At 38.6% G+C, this 21,013-nt stretch overlaps 1 protein-coding gene across 1 annotated transcript; it reads right to left on the bottom strand.

Annotated features, from left to right (window-relative positions):
• Positions 1-1,633: 1,633 nt before the first annotated feature.
• Positions 1,634-19,948, bottom strand: si:ch211-11n16.2 (zinc finger FYVE domain-containing protein 1). The gene is made up of 11 exons (XM_053507690.1): positions 19,732-19,948; positions 12,075-12,579; positions 11,519-11,730; positions 11,201-11,307; positions 10,763-10,871; positions 10,586-10,683; positions 7,406-7,523; positions 7,045-7,215; positions 6,502-6,691; positions 6,251-6,349; positions 1,634-4,901 (listed from the first exon to the last, which is right to left on the bottom strand). Exons 1-11 carry the CDS (start codon positions 19,843-19,845, stop codon positions 4,669-4,671), a joined length of 1,956 nt encoding a protein of 651 aa, XP_053363665.1. The 5' UTR covers positions 19,846-19,948; the 3' UTR covers positions 1,634-4,668.
• Between the last annotated feature and the right edge of the window lie 1,065 nt (positions 19,949-21,013).

The following is a 21,013-nucleotide window of genomic DNA, read 5'->3' as shown; positions in this document are numbered from 1 at the left end:
ATGCACCTATGCTGAAAATTGTAGACCCCTGCATGATGTCTAAGTAAGAGAACATGCAAAATCACAGGGTGATCAAATACTTATTGACCTCACTGTATATATATGGGATGTTCAAGTCAAACCAGGACCATGTGTTCCTAAATTCTTTTTTTTGAGCAGTATAGGTATAACAATCTCAAACAACATGCAATGATATCCAAGTCTGAAAACTGCTAATGTGCCAACTACTCCACTGAAGGTGTTAAAGTCCAGGTCCATAATAAACCAAATAGAAAAAAAAAACCTTATATTACATAATAAAAAAATACATAAAAATCACTCATCACTTATTCACTACATTGTTGTCACATGTCTTTATTGGCTTATTTACAGAAGTCAGGGACTACACAATTGTTATTTAGGTCTCTCCAAATAAAATCATAGAATTGCAGAAGGGTTTTTTTTCCTTTTCCATAACTGTAACTGTTAGGAAATTAAAGCTGAAATTCTGATGATCTTCTGTCGGTTGCTCCCATTAGGTGTCGCCACAGCGGACCATTTGTCCCCACACATCTTCTCATGTCACTCCAACCTCCTGCATGTCCTCACTCACCACATCCATAAACCGTCTCTTGGGCCTTCCTTTTATTCCTCCTGCCTGGTAGCTCCTCATGATCCGCATATTGATTTGTGTTTTTCGCCGGATGCCCTTCCTGACGCAACCCTCCTCATTTATTCGGCCTTTATTATTAGACACCAAGACTACACTGGCTTGTGCAACCTTAATGGCTGAAATAAAGCTGAAGCTCTGCTCTATTGTCTGATATTCATCTTTTGAGCTCAAGTCCAAATCCATTCACTGCCTTGCTGTTCCAAAACTTTTGGATGGGGGCTGTTCTACACATAGACATGTATTATACTTTTGATGTTTATATATAAGGGCATTTCTGACAGGAGTTCCAGATGTAATTCAAATTAAAAGTTTATTTTAAGGTGCTGTTTCTAATACTATTTCAAGTCAAACCAGGATTGTGCAGAATAGCAAAACACAGTTATGAGAGGAAAAATTCCCATTGCTTCTCTAAGCCTTATCCAAATGCTTGGGCCATGAAAGAAGTTCCTGGGAGGCCAGTGTTTCAGACATGAAGCAGCCAGTCCAATCATGGCTCGGGTGTACTAAGAAAACTTCCTACCTTAATTGTATCCGATCACTAAAACAAGTTTTTATTCTGATAATTGTTTTTTTTTGTAAATCTGCACAATCAAAAGTCTCGGCTTGACTTGAACACCAATCACATTATCATTTCTATATTTAAAGCATACTGAGGTTCTTCCCTATAACATGTTTCTATGGAAACTGTCAAGTTGTATGTAATGTCAACTTAAAGCTATAATGTAAGTAACTGCCATGAACTAATTTCTTAAAATGCGTGTTCAACTCCTTTAATTGTAATTATTTCTTAATAAATTAAAAGTTGTTAAACTGGCACAATATTAGAGGAATAAAACCATTTTACATCCAAAACATGATACATACATAAATCATACCAAGAATGAATAAAGACACACTTTAAACGTCATCTTATTCAGTTTAATAATATTCTTTAATATTTAGAAAAGTTCAAACATGACTATAAAAAGGAATATATGACCAATGTAAATACTTTGGTTAAAGTCACTTAATAAACCTCAGGAGGATTTGTTCCAGTAAAAAAAAAAAAAAAAAAAAGTTAAAATATTAGTTATATTTCCATTTAAAGTACTTCAACAAGTAAAGTGCTACAAATAATTCATATGCTGAAGATCCTTTCAAACTGTATGCATCTTACAAGGCGAGGTCGAACAAAGGTTATGAAATCAGTCTTCTCCTGAACTTGCACTGTTTCGTTTAAACAATACGGTCACTTTGGTGCAGTTTTTTGTGCAAGTCTATGAGAATCTAAAAAAAAAACAAAAAAAAAAACAGACTATATACAGACACTTAATAAACTAGTTAACAGGGAGAATGATTGGTCCCACACTTAATGCCTATATGAATAACTTTATTTTATTATATTTCTTATAGGATTGCTGTATACTGTGTGCAACACATTTACGGTTATGATATATATGTGTATATTCTACTAAACATAAAAGATTAAATAACGAGCTAAAGTGCAATATAGAGATTGAGACTCTAGATGATACAATTAATTAATTCTCTGCATTAAAAGGTTAACGCAGATTGCCTGTCAAGCTGCTGATCCTGTAATCAAGACATTATAGACGATTCAATTTGAACATCTAAACTAAATTCCCCATACACTTACACAGGGCAATATAACGCCGTGGCATCTCAGAATGAGAATGCTCCTGCTTTTCCAAAATGATCAGCAAATCTAAAGAAAATTTTATTTCTTGACGCACGCAAGCACGCACGCATGCACACACAAACACAAAAAACACACACACACAGCCTTATTAAAAACCAGTCTATGTTCCGTGGTATGTTCCCGTCGCAACACCTTCCTCCATTGTGATTGGCTCCTGAGCTTGAATCTCTATTTACATAGTTCTCTCTCTCTCTCTCTCTCCACACACACACACACACACACACACACACACACTCTCTCTCTCTCTCTCTCTCTCTACTGAGCTTTAGGTCCATTTAAACTGGTTTCCATGTCGGCAGCTGCCTACTAATTAATAATATCTGCTGAAAAATTATTGGCACCTTTGTTAAAGAGGGATAAAATTATGTACGTGTAGGAGAAAAAACTGTTTGTGATGATTCCTCCTATTCTAACATGGGAATGTGAAAGAAATGCAACCTTTAATAAATTTTTTTTATTTAAAGACAATTAAATCCTTATTTACTTTTTTAGTACATAAAAGCACATTTCACAATTATTGAACCCATATTCAACACTCTTGCTCGTGGGTTATTGCTTTAATACAGGTACATCCAGGGTGACATCAAGCTAATTAACCCACCAAAGGCATTTTCCATAACTAATCCTTCCCAATGGTGCCAATAATTCTGAAGCTGACTGAATATCCATTAAGCAGTATGAAGTCAGAAGCTGATTTTTTTGTTTACTGAGACGCAGCAACGTAGAGACAATAATCTACACAGGTGACTGATGGAACAGACCTCAGATCTCATAATCCTCAGATATTTTACATAAAGAAAAGAAAACAAGCCAAGGCAGCTCCAGTTAATTGTACTTATAGTAATCATTGCATAATCATAATTCAGTACTGTGCTGAATGTGAGTCTAGTGACAGCGCTGTTGTATCGCACACATTTAAACACAGATAATAAAATGAGACCTTTTTTTCTGTAGTAATTAAGCACGCCGATTTGAACACACAAAGGCCTCTGACTTTCTCCACTCTAGATCAGATAAAACGTCGGAATAGTAATATTTAGTAAAGTGTAATCCACAACAGCAAGAAAAGAAATTAAAAAACACTATATAAACTTTGCTGAAATGATTAAATCCTATTACCTAATCTAGCTTAAGGATTTAAGTAAAAAAAATTATTTTATAATTATTTTGAGTAGACTTACCAACAGCGATGTGGAATAAAGTATAACAATGTGTCTACATTATAGGATACTTTTATAACTTTTACTCTATTTAAATGTACAGCAACTATCAGTACTTTTACTCAACTACATTTCTGTGGGGTGTTGCGTTACCTGACTGAAGTGGTATATCGTATTTCAAGCAGGAATTTCACCACCTACTGAGTATTATGTGTAATTGCGCGACTTTCCTTAGAGATGCTACTAGCAAAGTAACAGTTTTTTATTATGAAAAAGACTATTGCAAGCTAAAGCAATGCTAAAAAACTTTCAATACGTTATATGAAGGTAAGTAGTTTTGTATTTTTACTCAGGAACATAAAGTAAATGGAAAACTTTTACTTGAGTTAAAGGGAATCTTTACTTTTTGTGTACTTTTGTCCACCTAAAATTTTATTTTAAGCAAGGGTCCCTTGGGGGCGGGGCTTCTAATAATGCAAACGTTTACACCACCACTGCACCTACCCATCCCACCGGATCCATATTACGAATCACCAACTTGGCGATTTTGAGTCCTTTGTTTAGTTTTGTGTAAGAACTTGTAGCGATGTTCTCTGACAGTAAGAGTAAGAGCAGCCACGTAGAAATGCATAAAAAAGGCTGTTATGTTTGTACTCTGTGCGATTCATTTATTTTTGCTTAATAATTGTTGCGTTGTGTAAAAACTAGCAGATTAATTATCTTAATAAAAAGGTTAGTACCTGATATTTGAGTCTCTATATGACACTTTTCTATAAAGCGCTACACCCACAATGTAATAAACATTATTACATGTTCACAGTGGTAACTTTTCTCCAATAAATTCAGCTAAAACTTTCCTTAAACATTGTAGTGTGTAGAGAGAAATAAACATCAGAGCCCACGCTGCAGGACGATACACCAGAGGAAGTATTGAAAAGTTCAGGAAATAAATCTGTCCCGTCCTGTATAGTTTACCACAGTCGTTTAAATGCTGCTGATTAGTTCAGCCTCTCACAGTGGCATCCATGTACATCTTTGGACTGAATGAGAAACTGTAAAAATACTATCCTGAAAAATGCCGGAATTCTGAGAGCACAAACTGTCGCCCCTGTTTGCTTTCAAGCCACTGGCTTTGAGTTTTGCATTATTTCTGGAGGTCACTGGGAGTCTAACTGAGTGACGCAGGCATCGCACACCCTCACCGGATGGTCCCAGCCACGAGCGGGCACAGTGCGGCACTGAGCTGAGCAATCACCACACACCCCCTGACCACATGCGCGGCAGTGGTGCTTGGGCACGCTTGAGCTAAATGCCTTGGTACACTGGTGGCACTGAGTGATCTCGTGGTCTGGAACCCAGTAGTCAGGTCTCGCCACTCCCTTTATGAAACCTGCAGTGATGACAAGACAACAAAAGGACAGAAGTTTATTTTATGACAGTTAATCTTTGCTTTCTCTTTTCTGGCGTAAAATAATCCTAACAAGCGCACTGAAGTGCTCTTATATAACTTTATAGGGGCCTGGATGAATTCTAAACACAATAAGTTATTGTTTTAAATTAACATCAATATAACAGTTTACAGTTATATAAACCAAGGGCATTTACAGGTGATGCGTGATATCTGCATGTCATCTTCTAGCACAATACTCCAAATTTCAGCTCTTGGTTTTCTTATTTTTGGCATTTAAAAAAAATAAAAATAAATAAAAATCACAAAAAGCTTGGAATTCAACTAAGGCGTGGTTAATATGGCAAAAAAAAAAAAAATCATAATTGTGTTTATTTTGGACAATCATAAATATTTAAAACGATTACAGTATACTGTATATATTTTTTAAACCTTTCTAAAATCTACGGAGCCCCTAAAGGGACATATGGGTAAGGGGAAAAAATTTAAGAAAAAAAATTATTCAGGAAAAAATAACAAAAAACAAAAACAAACAAAAAAAACCCCAAATGGGACGTAAAAGGGGCAAAAAATTGAGACACATGACTCAAACTTTCATTTTAATCTTCCAGTGTAAAAATACAGAAAGGGCAAGCTCAGAGTACAAACTCAATGTTTTTATATTTCAGGCCAAGCTGAAAGTAAAACTCAGTAATTCCATGCCTGTTTAACAACGCACATGTAACTCTAATCCGAGTATTATTTGCTGCTTCTTCTTCCTTCATTTTTTAGCGCCTGGCAGCCAACTTTTATGTTCATTACTGACACTCACTTGACTGGCTTGGTAACACGTCCCTTTCCAGTCAAGGATCCAGTTTGGTATTACTGCCACCTGCTGAACTAAATCAGCAGGTGGCAGTGAAGAGTCAGGTTTTGCGAGATCTTGGGTCCCATAGATTTTTTTTTTCTCAATTTATTTTTTCAACATGAACTTTGTCACCCAGAACATGAGTACAATATAAGTGATCGGGTTTTAAAAAATCCACAACCCTTGTCCCGTGCCAACATGCATTCCAAAGTTCAACAATTAATAAAGGTGCCAACTTGATTTAGCACATATTTTGATTTACAGGAGATGCAGGAAAAAACAACACCACAGAGCTCTCTCTTTATAAGTATAATTCAACTGTAAAACCAAACTTAAAAAAGTAAGGTGTTAAAGTGCACAGCCGTAAAGCAAATGAATACTCTGGAATTCCAATGAAAATGAATAAATATATAAATTAAGAGGATGCAGCACAATAACTGTTTCATCTCGAGTATCTTGTTTTCGCTGCATTAATCAGACTCACAGAGCGGGTAGTCCACTGCCGTGGAGACCATGTTTAGTGTAGTCTGTGCCATCTCAGTCATCCTGCGTGCCACAAGTGCCTTGGGTTCCATCTGCGCCACTGCAGGAAACAAAACAAGAATTAGCTGAGCTGGCCGTTGAATATACGCAAAATCATGTACAGTAAAAAATAAGGAAAATCTGCTGCAGTGTATCATCTAATATTAATAGTGTTGTATTTTGGATTTTGCTAGACGAAGCTCGTGTTCTGACCCTGGATGGTTTGCCGATCTTCTCCTTGCTGGTGACAGGCGTCACAAACTCGCACCGGGTTCATGCCCCAGCCTCTCTCGGGCACAGGCATGCTGCGGGTGGAGCACGCCTGACAAAAACCCTCGCCGCAAGCACGGCAGTGGTGCTTCGTCTCCGCCTCCTCGAAATCCCGGTTACAGCCGTGGCATTTCTTCAGAGAGGAAATGTTAAGATCTATAACTCGGTCGTCCCACAAACACTTTCTCAGAGCTGATTTTTCAAACATAGAACTGAACACTTGTGACACAAAGATGAAAAGATAAGATGAAAAGTTTATAGGTATGGACTAAATTGCAATTGGGGTCAATGGATGCATTTGCTGGTTAACTTTAAATGCAGCTTTTATTGCACATTAAGTAAGTAAGGTTTAAGTGTGTAAGGGTGCGATGTATAGAAATACACTCAAATTGGGATATCAGGCGCATCATCAGTCAAATTTAAATCACACACACTACAAGGTCAGGTAACCTCTCGAATTAGGTTGTAAATATTTATTTCACTTACTGTAATTTCAGCGTTAGGTCTCCAGTACGGCGGAGCCACTTGATCCGTGATCCAGGCCGTCACCGCTTTGGTGGGACCGGAGCTGTACTCGGATACAGACTGAACAACGTAATTAACCCCGTCTAGCATTCGCTGAGCTGCGTTCTGATGGTCCGTCTGGAAAGCTTCCGACTAGACAGAGAGTTCAGACAGAACATGAGCTTTTCTTTTTCTGATTTTCTCCCCTAATTTAGTCGCATCCAATTCCCACCCATCACTAGGGGGCTCCCACATCAAAGCTACTACTCAATCAGGGAGGGCCGATGACTATCACACATTTGCGAGCTGTCTCAGGTGACCAATAGAATATAATAAGACTAACCCCCTGCCAGACGTGCTTGACTTCACTGCGCACCACGGTGCTCTCTGGGTCTTGGTTCCCCGTCCAGTACTGCCTGCTTCGGTAGATGATCCCACAGTAGGGACACTCCAACACATACCTGCAGAAAGAGTGTCTAAGTCGCTACAGTATTTCTAATAACACGAGACAAGAGATAGGGAGAAAGGGCGTGGCATCCAGGACGTCGGTTTGCAAAACTGTCAAGTAGACTGGTCTTATTATCAACAGGTTGTCCCCTACTTATGAACGAGGTCTATTTCGCGAACACGTTCGTAAGTCGAATTTGTTCCAAGTTGCCACTCAAGCAAGTTGGGCCTTGAGCAAGGCCCTTAATCCTCAACTGCTCAGATGTATAATGAGATAAAAATGTAAGTTGCTCTGGATAAGAGCGTCTGCCAAATGCCCAAATGTAAATATTCAATTATTTGTCACATGTACTTTACAGCACAGTGAAATGTCTTCTTCGCATATCCCAATTAAGAAACTGGGGTCAGAGCGCAGGGTCAGCCATCTTACAGCGCGCCTGGAGCAGATAGGGTTAAGGGCCTTGCTCAAGGGCTCAACAGTGGCAATTTGGCGATGCTCGAACCCCCGACCTTCCGATCAGTAACCCAAAGCCTTAACCGACTGAGCCACCACTGCCCCTCATATTGTAATGTCTTAACAGAGACAAAACAATGAAAGACATGACAATGCCTCGGTTTAAATGGTCTTGAAATTAATTTAGTTTCCTGATAGTAGGCTCTCGGATAGTGTTAACTATGCGAATGTCCTGATTTGTGAATATGCCAACATATCTTATTTAAAACGTAGAAATGTGTCGCCGTCATCAGAAGACATGAATGAACAATATATATATATATATATATATATATATATATATATTTATATATATTATCATATTAAGTAAATATTATTTTATGAACATGAAGTGCTTTGGGCTTTTTATAATAATCATGTTTTTTGCTGTTAAAATAATGGTGTCCATCATTGAATAATTATTTCATTCTTTATTTAACCATGGCTGGAAATAATAGCTGGAATGTGATGTGCTTCTGAATTTATGACTGAAATAAAGCTTTACATCTTTTGTAAACTACTTTCACTTTACAAAAGGCAGCATTTTTATCAAAAGGCTGATAAACACGTATTGTACAATATATACAACGCGACAGCGCGCTCAGTTACTGTAATCCCACTTCTCACCTTTCATGTAGGTCTGCTCGGTCTTGGTAAATCGTTTTAAACCCCTCAATTCTGCGAATTCCCCCATCAGCAAAACCGTTTGATAACTTCACACCTATCGTGAATTTAAGGTGAGAAGAGGAATTACAGTAACTGGGGGTTCTGTTGGTGTCACCTCCAAGCGCGCAGTTGCGTTGTATTTAGTGAATAGACTAGAACAAAATCATGTTCGCTTCAGCATTGGAAACAATATTGTATTAGGCTAACTTTATTAAAGATTATACACTTTTGCATTCTTCGTACTTCGTCTTTTTGCACACGCGCAGCCATCTTTAAATTTGAACAGAAAATAATATTGGGCTGGTTGGCACATTATTTTCCATATAACTTAAACAGCTGAATGAAGTTAAATATACACAATAAATTAATAATTGCGTTTGCTTTACATTTGAGCACTCGTGTACATAGCTTTTTCATGCATTTACTACCATATCATATATTTGTGTCTAATACTGTTTTATTCATATTTTACATGCATGCAGTTTCTAATTTACTTGCAATTGTACTTTTTCTTTTTCTGTTTTTTTGCATTGAGTTTAATCATGCAGCACTTTATAGCAAAAGCAACCCAACAGTGTGATTAAAGTACCGAAATAACACAGAATTTTGACCCAGCATAAACAACCCACGATTGGGTTACAGAAACCCAGCATTTTTAAGTGTAGGGATTCTGCGTGCTGTCGCGTTGTATTCAGCGAGTAGCATATATTTTTGTTTGTTTCACTACATGTCTGTAGTTTTATCGATAAATCTGGTCATATCTGTGCACGCTTTTATCAGCTTTTTGATCAAAAAGTCGCACGTGTAACTCACTTTTACTTTGCAAAAGGCAGTGTTTATTGTTTAGTGTATATTTAAAGCGCATAAACACAATAAAACAGTATTGTTTTAGGCTAACATATCATACATTTTTGCATTATTAGTTGTACTTCGTCTTTTTGCACACACGCACGGGTGCGTTACAGTAATAATAAGAATAATAACAATAATCAATTCGGAGCACTACTACTAATAATAATAATAATACTGAATGGAGAAAGTGCAGTCAAATAAGTATCATGACTGAAGGAGAGAAGAACATGAAAAATAAGTACATATCAGTATTTAGAGTTTGAGCTCGACACGTTTATGAGCTCTGTCGTTTGCTGTAAATGGGCGCCTAAGAAAGATAACACATTTTCGGCTCAGTAGACACACAATACTGCAGACTGAAACTCGACTGCCCCCTACAGGTAATGAAGGGCATTTTCACACCTTGCCGTGCCCAGCCGCAGCAAGTCGCGAGATCCCTTTTCTCGAAACGTGCATTTTTAATGCGCCTAAGGAAATAAATTTTGAAATGAACAGTGAAACGAAACAGTGTTGTCTCTGCGCCTTTAAATCGCAAGGGGGATCCCGGGCGCCATTTTGTCTTAGAGCAAATTTCCCCATAAGAAATAATAGAAACTCTGATCATTCGTTCCACATACCAAAAATATTCATATAAAAAAAGATGAATAGGAAATATGAAGTAAAAATAAAACTAATTAACCTGCACTTTACCTTTAAAAAGTGTGAGCGAGAGAGAAAGAGGAGTGGGGGGGTTTATTGTGCAGGACTTGTACAAACGTGTGCATGGTGCACTGCAGTGTCTTTTTGTACATTACACATGAGCTACTTCCGTGATTTATTCACATCTACAAATGTTTGTAGAACCGTGTTACGTTCGTATCTGTGGACATTCGTAACTTAAATGCTCGTAAGTCGGGAAAACACCTGTTTTTGTTTTAATAAATACTACCAATTATTAGCAATAAATAATTTCACTGTATACCAATGCTAATTTGCAGGGTTTTTACAATTTCTCCACAGGTGCCACAGAACTAATCCCTCCTAATTAATGATCTGTTTAGGATTTCAGAGCGATCTCGGACTTACCCGGACCAGGCATACTTCGCCAGACCAAACCACGGGTTATCAGTAGAAGCTGAGGTTTTGGGGATGACTATCACTTCCCTTCCCCCCTCATAGCATTTCTGGAAAACAACTTTTTTTTTTTAAAAAGAGTTTAGCAAGAAATCAAGGAGTAATTCTGGTTGTTAGGTATGACCTCACCTTGCATATGAGAACCTTGTTGTTGTACTGATGAGCGTACTGGCACAACTTATCTGCCATATGCGGCATTCTGTCCTTCTGGTGATTCATGCCATTCTTGCAACGAATGCTAAAGACACAACGACAGAAAGTCACCATTTTAATCAACTTATTCTGTATAACATACTGTTATGTTCTGAGGAGAATTTAAAAAATAAGCTTTTTTTTATTTAAAAACATTTAATTTTACATTTCCACTTTATCTCTGCTAACTTACAGACCTTAAAACCTCATGAGTCATTAAAAAAAAAGTCCAAGAGCTGATTAAAAATAGTTCATGATGTAAGCTCAGGAAACCGGCACCGTGAAATTAAGCTACGGCGCGGATATTTTTGGCGACACGCATCCTGAAATTCTGCATGTTCTTCAACCTCGGGGATTAAAACAGGGTGCACTTACTTGCAGCTGAGGCAGACAGAAGGGCAGGTGAAATACTCGTCAGGGAAGAAGGAGTACATAATGATTTTGTCATCTGGGATTTCACCAGAGAACCGATCACTTAAAGCCTTGAGGAGAAAAAAAAACAAGAATGAGTGTAATTCATTAAAAGAACTCGAGACTACAGATCCATCTCCTATTCTCCATCTTCACTTCCTATGTAAGTTCGTTACCTAGCAACGGCAGTCAATCAACCTGATGTTTATAGTGAAAGATCATAACCTTAAATAAAAATATATATTTTGAATTATCATGCAGTAAAGGTTTATTCTGGTATACCTGCAGGGCGCTGAAGACGATGTCAGGTTGGCGAGGGGCGCGCGACGCTGTGCTCTTCACCTGCTTAGTGACTGTCTCCCTTAACTGGGAGAAGTCTGTCGGAGGTATGACGGTCTGCGTTCCTACGTACTGCACGGCGCTGAAGGCTTCGGTGCTCAGGTCCAGGTCATGGAAGCGCTTCTGAAGAACGATGTCTGCCGGCACTGTGGTGTCTGTGGTGTGTGAATCGATTTTAAATCAATTGGGAGCTCAAAACAGGCAGATGTTTATTGATCAGGATAAAAACCTGGCTTCTTAATGTAAAGCGACGCATTATTAAAGCTTCTGTTAACTTAATTTTATGATTACTTAATTTTCATGTTAACTACTCTCACAGTATGAACTCTCATGGTATAAACAAACGTACATTTTCTCTCTCACTACACATACAATAGGCATCAATAAAATTTGACACATGCTTGGATGGTGGGTCTCGAATTTGTTACAAAGCTTCAGACAAACATAAATCTTTAGAAGACTTTGGGTGCAAGTCACAGACTTTGGGACTCTGACTTACCGTCACCCAACAGCTGAGTGCGCGAGGTCTCCTGGAACACCACCACCGACGGCCCGAGATTCGAGAGCGGTACATCAAGGCCACACCGGTTGGACAGGGCACGCAGCTGAGGAGTGAAGTACTTCATATATGCAGCTGAAGCACTTCCTAAGAAATGGAACATGTCGTTGTGCAGACGCTCGGCCCGTGTGCGGTACACGACTACGTCGGACACGGCCAGCACTTTTAACAGCAGACGCATTCTCTGGTTCTGATTGGCGGATGCGCCGAGGAGGCCTTCCGTATCCAGCACGATCAGGTTGAGATGAGGCTCATACGCGGCCCAGACGCCGATGGTGCATGAAGCCGGAGAGGGGGACGTGGCGAACACATCTTCGCCGTCGAACAGCATGTGGTTAAGCGTGTGCGATTTGCCGTCGCCGGTGTTGCCGAAGATCGAGAGCACCTTAACTCCTTTTGCCGCGTTGCAGCCGAGTTTCCTGAGGAAGTGCCTTTCATTTTCGACCTGAGAAATGACACAGAGGCAAAGTGATGGGTCAGAGTGCTGCGATTTTAGCCAGCTAGTAGAAGTCCAGCTAGTATAACATGATGACATTATTCTTAATGTATTATAGCTACAACCTAAGTTCATGCAACATTTTGACGGCATATAAAGTTGTGGCTAAGAGGACGTTATCCCTGAGGTGGGGCAAACAACTACAGGTAGTCCTTGAGTTTCGTTCCAGGAGCACGTTTATAAGTCCGATTTGTTCTTAAAGGTCCTACACATTATATTTTTCATTAAATTTTAATATGATCTTTAGGGTCCTAATGAAAAGTTTGTATTATACGTTAATTAAAAATTCAAAAGGATTGTGTAAAAAAAACACTACTTTTACCTGGTAAAAACTAGCTCTGTTCTCAGCAACCTGTTTCAGTACATGCTAATTTAAATGCTCATGACCTCTGCTGAGCCCCGCCCCCCCCCCCCCCGTTCTGTGGGGCGTGACACGTCGGGTATAGCGACGGAAGTGTAGTCCAGTGCGGGCAATGCTTTGGACTGCATTACCCACAAAGCATTGCCACAACGCAGTGCTTTGTGGGTAACGCAGTCCAAACTGGAAAACTATGGATTATAGAGCCCGAGCCTGTTTTCTTCAGTCGTTTTTGGTTTGATTTAAGTACGGAACCTACGCGGAAGTTTGTAATATCGCCTGACAACGCAGAAATTCAAAGAATGGACATGCATCGACCCGTTTGTCTTTCTCATCACTGCATGTGCATGAATTAACGGGCTGTTGCGCTGCCGCGAGCAACAACAACAAAAGCGGAGAAGCTAACCGAGAGATACGGACGCGATGTGTTTACTGATGTGTTTACATGACTTCTTAATCTTCGACAGACATCGTTATAAACCATCTAACGTAACAAAGGTAAGCATAATATAGTTTTCCGACTACGTACACAGTTTGCAACTAGACAATCACCTTAATCCATTGTTTATTATAAACGGGCGATTAGGGATTATATAGAGACGGATGTACATAGAGAAGAAGCCATAACCATGTTCTATGAGAGTATAAGTTAACTAACACTCCGCATTCATCGTGATTATTAGAAAAGGCGATCTGCAAAGAGTCATAGTAAAAGGAATAACACTCACCGAGCCTGGTGAAGATAAGGCAGGAACACGAAGCGTTAGTACAGATCCATTATTTAGGAGCAGCTTCCTAGTAAAACCTGCTTTATATTGACCCGCGTTTATAAAGCAGTCTGGTGAAAAATGATTAGTGCAAACATGAACGCATTTAGGTAAATCAGTGGAGACGTTAGCTTTAAAAACTAAATTCAGCCACTGCGTCCTCAGTGGCTCAGATACCTAACCCTAGGTAGGTACCCTAGGTCACTAACCCTAGGTAGTGAATGACGACTGCTGTGTTCGCTATTACACCCAACAACTGTACACAACACTCGCTTAGGCGCCATTTTGCTCCAGCGGCGAAAAAACAATGGCCGACAGCGTCTTCTCACTCGGGGCGGGTCTTTGCTAAAACGCCAGTGTCAATCAACTTGTGTAGGAGCGGCCTCTGTCGGTTTGGCGTCACATCGACAGGCTTTTGCGATTGGCCTGATTTCAGAAGGGGGATGTTACTGTAATAAACGAAAAGAAAACCACTGGGCGGCTCTTTATCATCGTAGAGTGGTTGTGTACGCACTCTCCTAACACACAGTTTAGTCCAAACAGCTTAAAATAGTGCATGTAGTGCTGTATGACCCCTTTAAGTCAGACAAAGTAAGTCCTATATGCTTGTGACACAAATATACAATGTAAACCATACCCATTTACTTGACTAAATCTGCCCCCCTTTTCCCACACTGCCATCATGTGGCCAAAAACCGTAACCACGCCTAAGGAAATGAATTTCACACAAATGTAAGTGTTGTCTCTGTGCCTTTTAATCGCGAGGGGAATCCTGGACGCAATTTAGGTTCAGAGCTGTTTTCCACTGTATTAGACTGTAAACCTTTTGTCGAGGATTTCCCAAAATTAGGATTATTCTCCATCAGGACAGCTTTAAAGGACAGACATTTTCTATCATCGTGCTCCAGGACTGATTCATTGAAACCCGTGAGGCCGACTCATTTCTCCTGCACGCCGCCACACACACATACAATATACCGGACTTTAGACATTTTTTTTACATTCACTTACACACTGAGAATATTGTATATAATTGTAAATATTGGTATCTGGTGCACTGCAGTGTCTATCTTTTGTACAATACACGTGGGCTACTTCCGTGATTGAACCGGAAATAGAACCGCGTTCCGTTCGTATTTGCGGAAAATCTGTAACTTAAATGTTCATAAGTCGGGGCCAACCTGCATTTACAAACCTTGCAGGACTTTTCACCAGCACACAACAGCTAGAAAGAAAGATTTTTGCAGTTTGCATAGGGATTTAGCTGCCACTTCATTCTGAGCTAATGCAGCGACGCTTTAGCTAATACATCCAGCTCATTGAACCTCCTCATCTCCTCTTCAGCTTTAACTCCAACACAATCGCAACACAAGCAGTGCTGGCCAGCTGATGAAATTGAAAATTTTAATATTAAGGGCTCTTTACTTTCTGTATCATCCTTGAGGTGGTGGTCCTGCACCATCTTACAGTTCCATCACACTCACTTCCATTCAGAGAAAAAATGTTAATTAGCTAAATCATTAAAATCAAGTGTGTTGAGAGCTGGGAAAAAAAAACACTAAATGTGAAGGGTGAGAGGTTGAGAACCTGTGCTGTAGGTAATTATTAGACTTGTCTGACAAACATTAAACTTCTTAGATAGCCAAAGGCAAAATGACCTACAATACCACTAGCTCTGGATATCGTGTTTACTGAGGCAGGAGACGTTAGACGTCTGGCGTCTCGGTGTCAGACGGTGAAGTGCAATATGAGCTCAGTACGAACATGAGCTATTCCACACATAGAGTTTCATTGCGCAAATGCTTAAAAATGATGATGAAATGGTTTTGGTATAGATCATATAGATATAAACATGTTATATATTTATGCTAAAAAAAATAAATTATATGTGATGCAACAGTGTAAAGCCATGCTGGAAGTTATTCCAACAACAGCGCTATTTGATTTGTCTATACCGCATAGTCTGGGTTTTGGAATTGTAAATCAATGACCTGTAATGCTTTTAAAGTTTCATGCAAGAGTCGTTCAAGTTAAACCGGGACCTCTGATGACATTTAGTGAAGGCATTAAAATGAGTTGACATTAAAAGAAAAAGGAAAAAAAATTTATATACTTTTTTTCCCCCCCCTATATATAAATCAAGCACAGTACAATGAGGAGATTTCTAGAAAACATTAGAATGGTGCAAACGTTTTAAAGAATGATGTGACGATCCAGACGGAGATGACTCGAAGCTCACTGCAGTCGTTCACCTAAAGATTCATTGAATGGAACGTCTGTACAATCATTCACAAACACCACTTGCATACAAGTTATTGCCACACACCCCTACAGCCCTGACCTCGTTTCAAGCCATTTCCACATGTTTGGGCCATTAAAGGAGGCCAGGGTTTCAGATGTGAAGCAGGCAGTCCGGTCATAGCTCTGAGAACTGAGAAAACTTTCTACCTTGTTGGTATCCAAGCACTAGTGAAACACTAGATAAGAGGATTAGTGTAACAGGGGATTATACAGAGAAATACAGGGAGTTTTTAATCTCTTATAGCTGTGTTCTGTTATTCTGCACAATCAAAAGTCCTGGATTGATTTGAACGTCTATTGTCATTACATAAATATTCTGTGAACGTCTATAAGACCTCATCATGTTCCAGTAGCTGTTAACATTCAGTCACAATCTTAGTTTGTTTCACAAAAAAAAAAAAAAAAAAGAAAGTTGATATTTTATCAAGAAAGTACAAAGTGCGAAGTACTGAAGTCTTTTGCAAGTCAGGAAACCAAACACACGCTGGAGGTCTGATCACTTTCTAGGAAAAATAATGTATATACTTGTACTGAAAACTGTCCTGAGTTTTCTTTGTTGTTACCTCATACTTACAGTATTTATAAAACTTTATGAGTACCAAAAAACTATTAAATTATTAACATAGACTTGAAGAAGGCTGTCGTATGTCGTGATCCCTGTGAATTGAATTGTTGAAATAGTAACAATAACAAGAATGTAATTAGTAAAAATCAGTAAGTTTTCCAGTGTGGGAGGAAGTTTGTTTTCTTGATATCATGAATCTACTCTACTTATTATCTCATCTACTTATACCGCTTATGCTGTGTACGAGGTCACGGAGTAGGGGTGAAGGCTATCCCAGGAGGCTTTGTGCACAAGGAGGGGGACAACCTGGACAATGGGGATGGGAATCACCAGTCACCTCCCGGTACAATATTATCACCATACCTCGGTGCCGATTCGATTGATACTGCGATTCTGTAAGTATCACAGATTTTTTATCACAACTGTAAAAAAAAAAAAAAAAAAAAAGGTACTGCAGAGTTATGAAAGAAATAAAATACTTCAGGATGTAAAGTTATCTATATAAATAAAAGAAAGGTTTTGCCTGTAAATTTGGGCAGAACTCATTTTTTTAATAATATCCTTATGTTTCATACATTGGAGGACCAGAACACAATTTAAAAAAAATTTCTGTCTGTCTGTCACAGCATCACACAAAACGAGCTGGACAGATTTTAAGAAAACTTTTGCAGTACAGTGGAACCTCGGATTACGAGCATAATTCATTCAGGAAGTGGGGTTGTATTCCAAAACACTCGTAAACCAAATAAAATTTTCCCATAAGAAATAATGGAAACTTAAATTATTCGTTCCACTGCCCAAAAAAATTAATACAAACAAATTATTCATACAAAATATAAAGTAAAAATAAAACAAATTAAAATGAATTATACCTTTAAAAAAAATAAGTAATATAGATCCCGACGGATAAGTGTTTCCATTTGTGCGCGTGGGCGCTGTGCGTGCGTGTGTGTGTGTTTGTGTGTGAGGCTAGAGTACGTGGAGACTCTAGCTTTCAGCCCCTCCAGTTGCCCCCTTCTCGTCCTACACAGTAAAACTTTCTCCTCTCGTTTTAATTAAACACACACACACACATTAATGGAAAGACTGTTGTTAGCCTCTCCGCTTTATTTTTAATGTTGCTTGCGACAGCGTAACAGCCCATTAATTCATGCTCGTGTAATGATGAGATGGACAAACTGGCCGATGCATGCCCGTTCTTTTATTTGCTGTGTTGTCGGGCTATAGTACAAACTTTTGGGTGGATCCTGCACTTAAATCCAACTAAAAAAAATTACTGAAGAACAAAACTCAGGCTCTATATCCTAGGTTACATCTCGCATTTGCGTTCACACACACCGGACTGCATTACACACAATGCATCTCCCGCACTGAACTACACTTCCGTAAACAGCTGTCATAAATCAACCGCTCTCTCCCGCAACACTGTGTTGTAGGAACATTGCTAATGAAACTCGTGTGAGCGCATAATAACGGAATCACTGCTGTGAAGTAAAACAAACAAACAAATGAACCTGCACTACAATCACGACAGAGCAGATTTTTGTGTAGAGTAGAGTGTGTGTGCGCGTAATTTGACACTGTGCCGGTTCACACACTCTGCTTCACAAACACACAAACATGCACAAACATTAAAGCGAGAGAGAGTGTGTGAACAGGCACAGCGTCAAATTACGCGCACACACACAGCAATGAGCTGAAGAAGAAAATTGATTTTTAACCTCTAATGAGACTTTCTTTTGCTTTATTAGCGCGCACACACGTGTGTTTCAAGAAACAACTGTACACACACGCATACAAACATAAAATAAAATATGTTTTACACACACACGTGGTCACAGTGTTATAGTAAACAGTATACAGATGTTGATTATGACAGTGAGAGACGGGCACTAAGACCCAGCAGGGGAGATGATTACCCACAATTCCGCAGCACAAGAGAGAGAAAAATTGTTGGCTCAGTTGTGATCACGTGACGCTCGATGTCAAAACAGGAAGCGCATGCTTCTTGAGTATTCACCATGATACTCGGTGCTCGTAAACCAAGGCAATGCTCATTTTTCAAGTAAAAATTTATTAAAAATCTTGTCTTGCGGAACACTCGCAAACCATGTTACTCGTAATCCGAGGTTCTATGGTACTCCGATATCTGGCTGATGTTTAACTTGCACCATAAGTGAAATCAAACTGTTAAGTAAAAGCGATGTTATGAACAATTATGTGTAGGATTTAATCTACTTACAAAAAAAAAAACCTAACAATAAGTGGAAAAACAAACACCTGCACCAACAGATATTAATCAGAAAAAGTAAACTAAATATTATTACTGGGATTACTTCATATTTTCAGTTTCGGTGTAATAACAGGAATAAGTGAATTTTAACACTCTGGAGTCGCTTTAAGACAAAACTTCATTGTTCATGGATTTCTCATCTGTATTTACCGAACAGGGAGTGTATTAGGTTAACATCGAAAGAAGTACAACTTTGTACAACAAAGTGTAAGATACTCAACCTTACAGAATGTGATTTATTTTGTATTAATAAGTTAGACAGAGAGTTCTGCCATACAGAAAAACAGACAAACATGTACGTGGGCTTCAACCTGAAATAATAATATCGCTGATTACATTAACGCTCAACATTAACCTTTTAAGTATTTCTACGAACTCTTCTCATCTAACAAAATAATCAGCTTCAGTCTTGGATCAGTAACTGTGATCTCTATTGTTGTTGTTGTTGATGATGTTCCTGTAGCTGCATGCCCTTGAGTGGCTACATGACTACAATACATGTATGGCTCAGAACATGTTTGTGATCACGTGCCAGAAATTCCAGCTGTTATTTCTATCTTGATGAAACAGTACAGACATCAGTAACTTATTTTTGGTTTCTGTATTCATGAAACATTCTTTAGTTAAGGAATTTAATCAACACAACTTTTGTTTACCAGCTTGTTAGATTCAGACACACACGTCTAACTAACACTCCCTGAACCAGTCAGTTTTTCAGACTGTGCTTGGTTCTTTAAGATATTTTGGATTAAACATTAAACCTTGTTTACTACGACCTAGCTTTAATGCTAACTTCTGCGCACAGGACAGTGTTTACCTGCAGGCTCTCGTTCTCATCGATCAGCAGGAAACTCCGTCCGCTCTCCTCCTCCTCCTCCTTCGACTGACTAAGAGACACTTCTTCCATCTCTTTCAGTAACATCTCCGACATTATTGCAGAATTTCAACCATGACAAATTACACAGGCGGCGGGGTGCCAGTGACGGTGCGTTTGTAAACAGACTTCAGAACAAACACTTCCGCATCCGAGGCCTCGCTCGTGCGTTTGTCTTCTTCCTCTTCAGCTGAACAGCGGCTTCCAAACAACCGGGTGGTTAATTACCGCCACCTAGTGGTGAAAGTGTTCATCATTTTTTAAACAGTTTAATGTTTATGAATTATTGAATAATAATAATTATTATAATTATTATTATTGTTGTTGTTGTTATTGTTGCTGTTAATACCAATAATTATAGTTATAATAATAATAATAATAATAATAATAATAATAATAATAATTATTATTATTATTATTTTTTAATATAATATATTCATGCATTTATTTGCCTGTAGTGTGTGAATGACTGTGTGAGTTTGTGTGTACCCTGTGAAGGATTGGCACTGGTAGACTATATACCCCGTATATGGGATAAAGTGGTATGAGAATGAGTGAGGGAATATTTATATCAAATTAAAATTTTATTCGTCACATACACAACCATACACAGTATGATATAGGATAGAATAGGAAGACAGAAAGATTTTACTGTGATAAAAGAAAAATAGCACTAAGAAATATGTAAAACAATTAATGAAAAAATCTACAAATTTACAAAAGTTACAATATAAATTACACAGAATGTGCAAAGTGTAATTAAACTAAAAAGTATACAAATAAATACCTGTACAAACACCACAAACACCTATTTGTGGTGCTGGTTCAGGTAGTTTCTCATATAATGTAACTGTAGGCAGCGTCAACATCAACTTTTATGTCATATTGTAAAGACGTCACAGGCGTTCCTCACTGAATACGACAGGCAGAATTAAGGGCCGATGAAACATTGGAGCAGTGTGAGGAGCGGCAGCGAGTTAGGATAAAGATATGATGTGTAGGTATGACAGAAGCTGTATGAGTAAAACATAAGGTATGGAATAGAATGATGTGTGTGTCAGTAGCAGTGTTATTGTCCATGTTTTAAAGTGCAAGTTACTCCTCTATACTGGTCTGGCTCACACTAGACGCGATGCAGTACAATTAAGTAGACTCTGACATGTTTGAATATGTTTGGAACTGCTCATTTGTGAATGATGTGATTGAAGAAATATGTTAAAGAAAC

Source organism: Clarias gariepinus, chromosome 11 (assembly GCF_024256425.1).
Source record: "Clarias gariepinus isolate MV-2021 ecotype Netherlands chromosome 11, CGAR_prim_01v2, whole genome shotgun sequence".
Classification (NCBI taxonomy): domain Eukaryota; kingdom Metazoa; phylum Chordata; class Actinopteri; order Siluriformes; family Clariidae; genus Clarias; species Clarias gariepinus.
Note: the sequence above shows the minus strand (reverse complement) of the source record. Positions and strands in the feature narration are given on the sequence as shown.

Excerpts from the sequence above, each read along its gene's own strand:
- si:ch211-11n16.2 (XM_053507690.1), bottom strand. The coding sequence starts at position 19,845 with ATGTCGGAGATGTTACTGAAAGAGATGGAAGAAGTGTCTCTTAGTCAG. Across the intron at positions 12,580-19,731 it reads ATGAGAACGAGAGCCTGCAG|GTCGAAAATGAAAGGCACTT; the intron begins GTAAACACTGTC and ends GTCATTTCTCAG. Across the intron at positions 10,872-11,200 it reads TCTGTCTGCCTCAGCTGCAA|CATTCGTTGCAAGAATGGCA; the intron begins GTAAGTGCACCC and ends TTGTGTCTTTAG.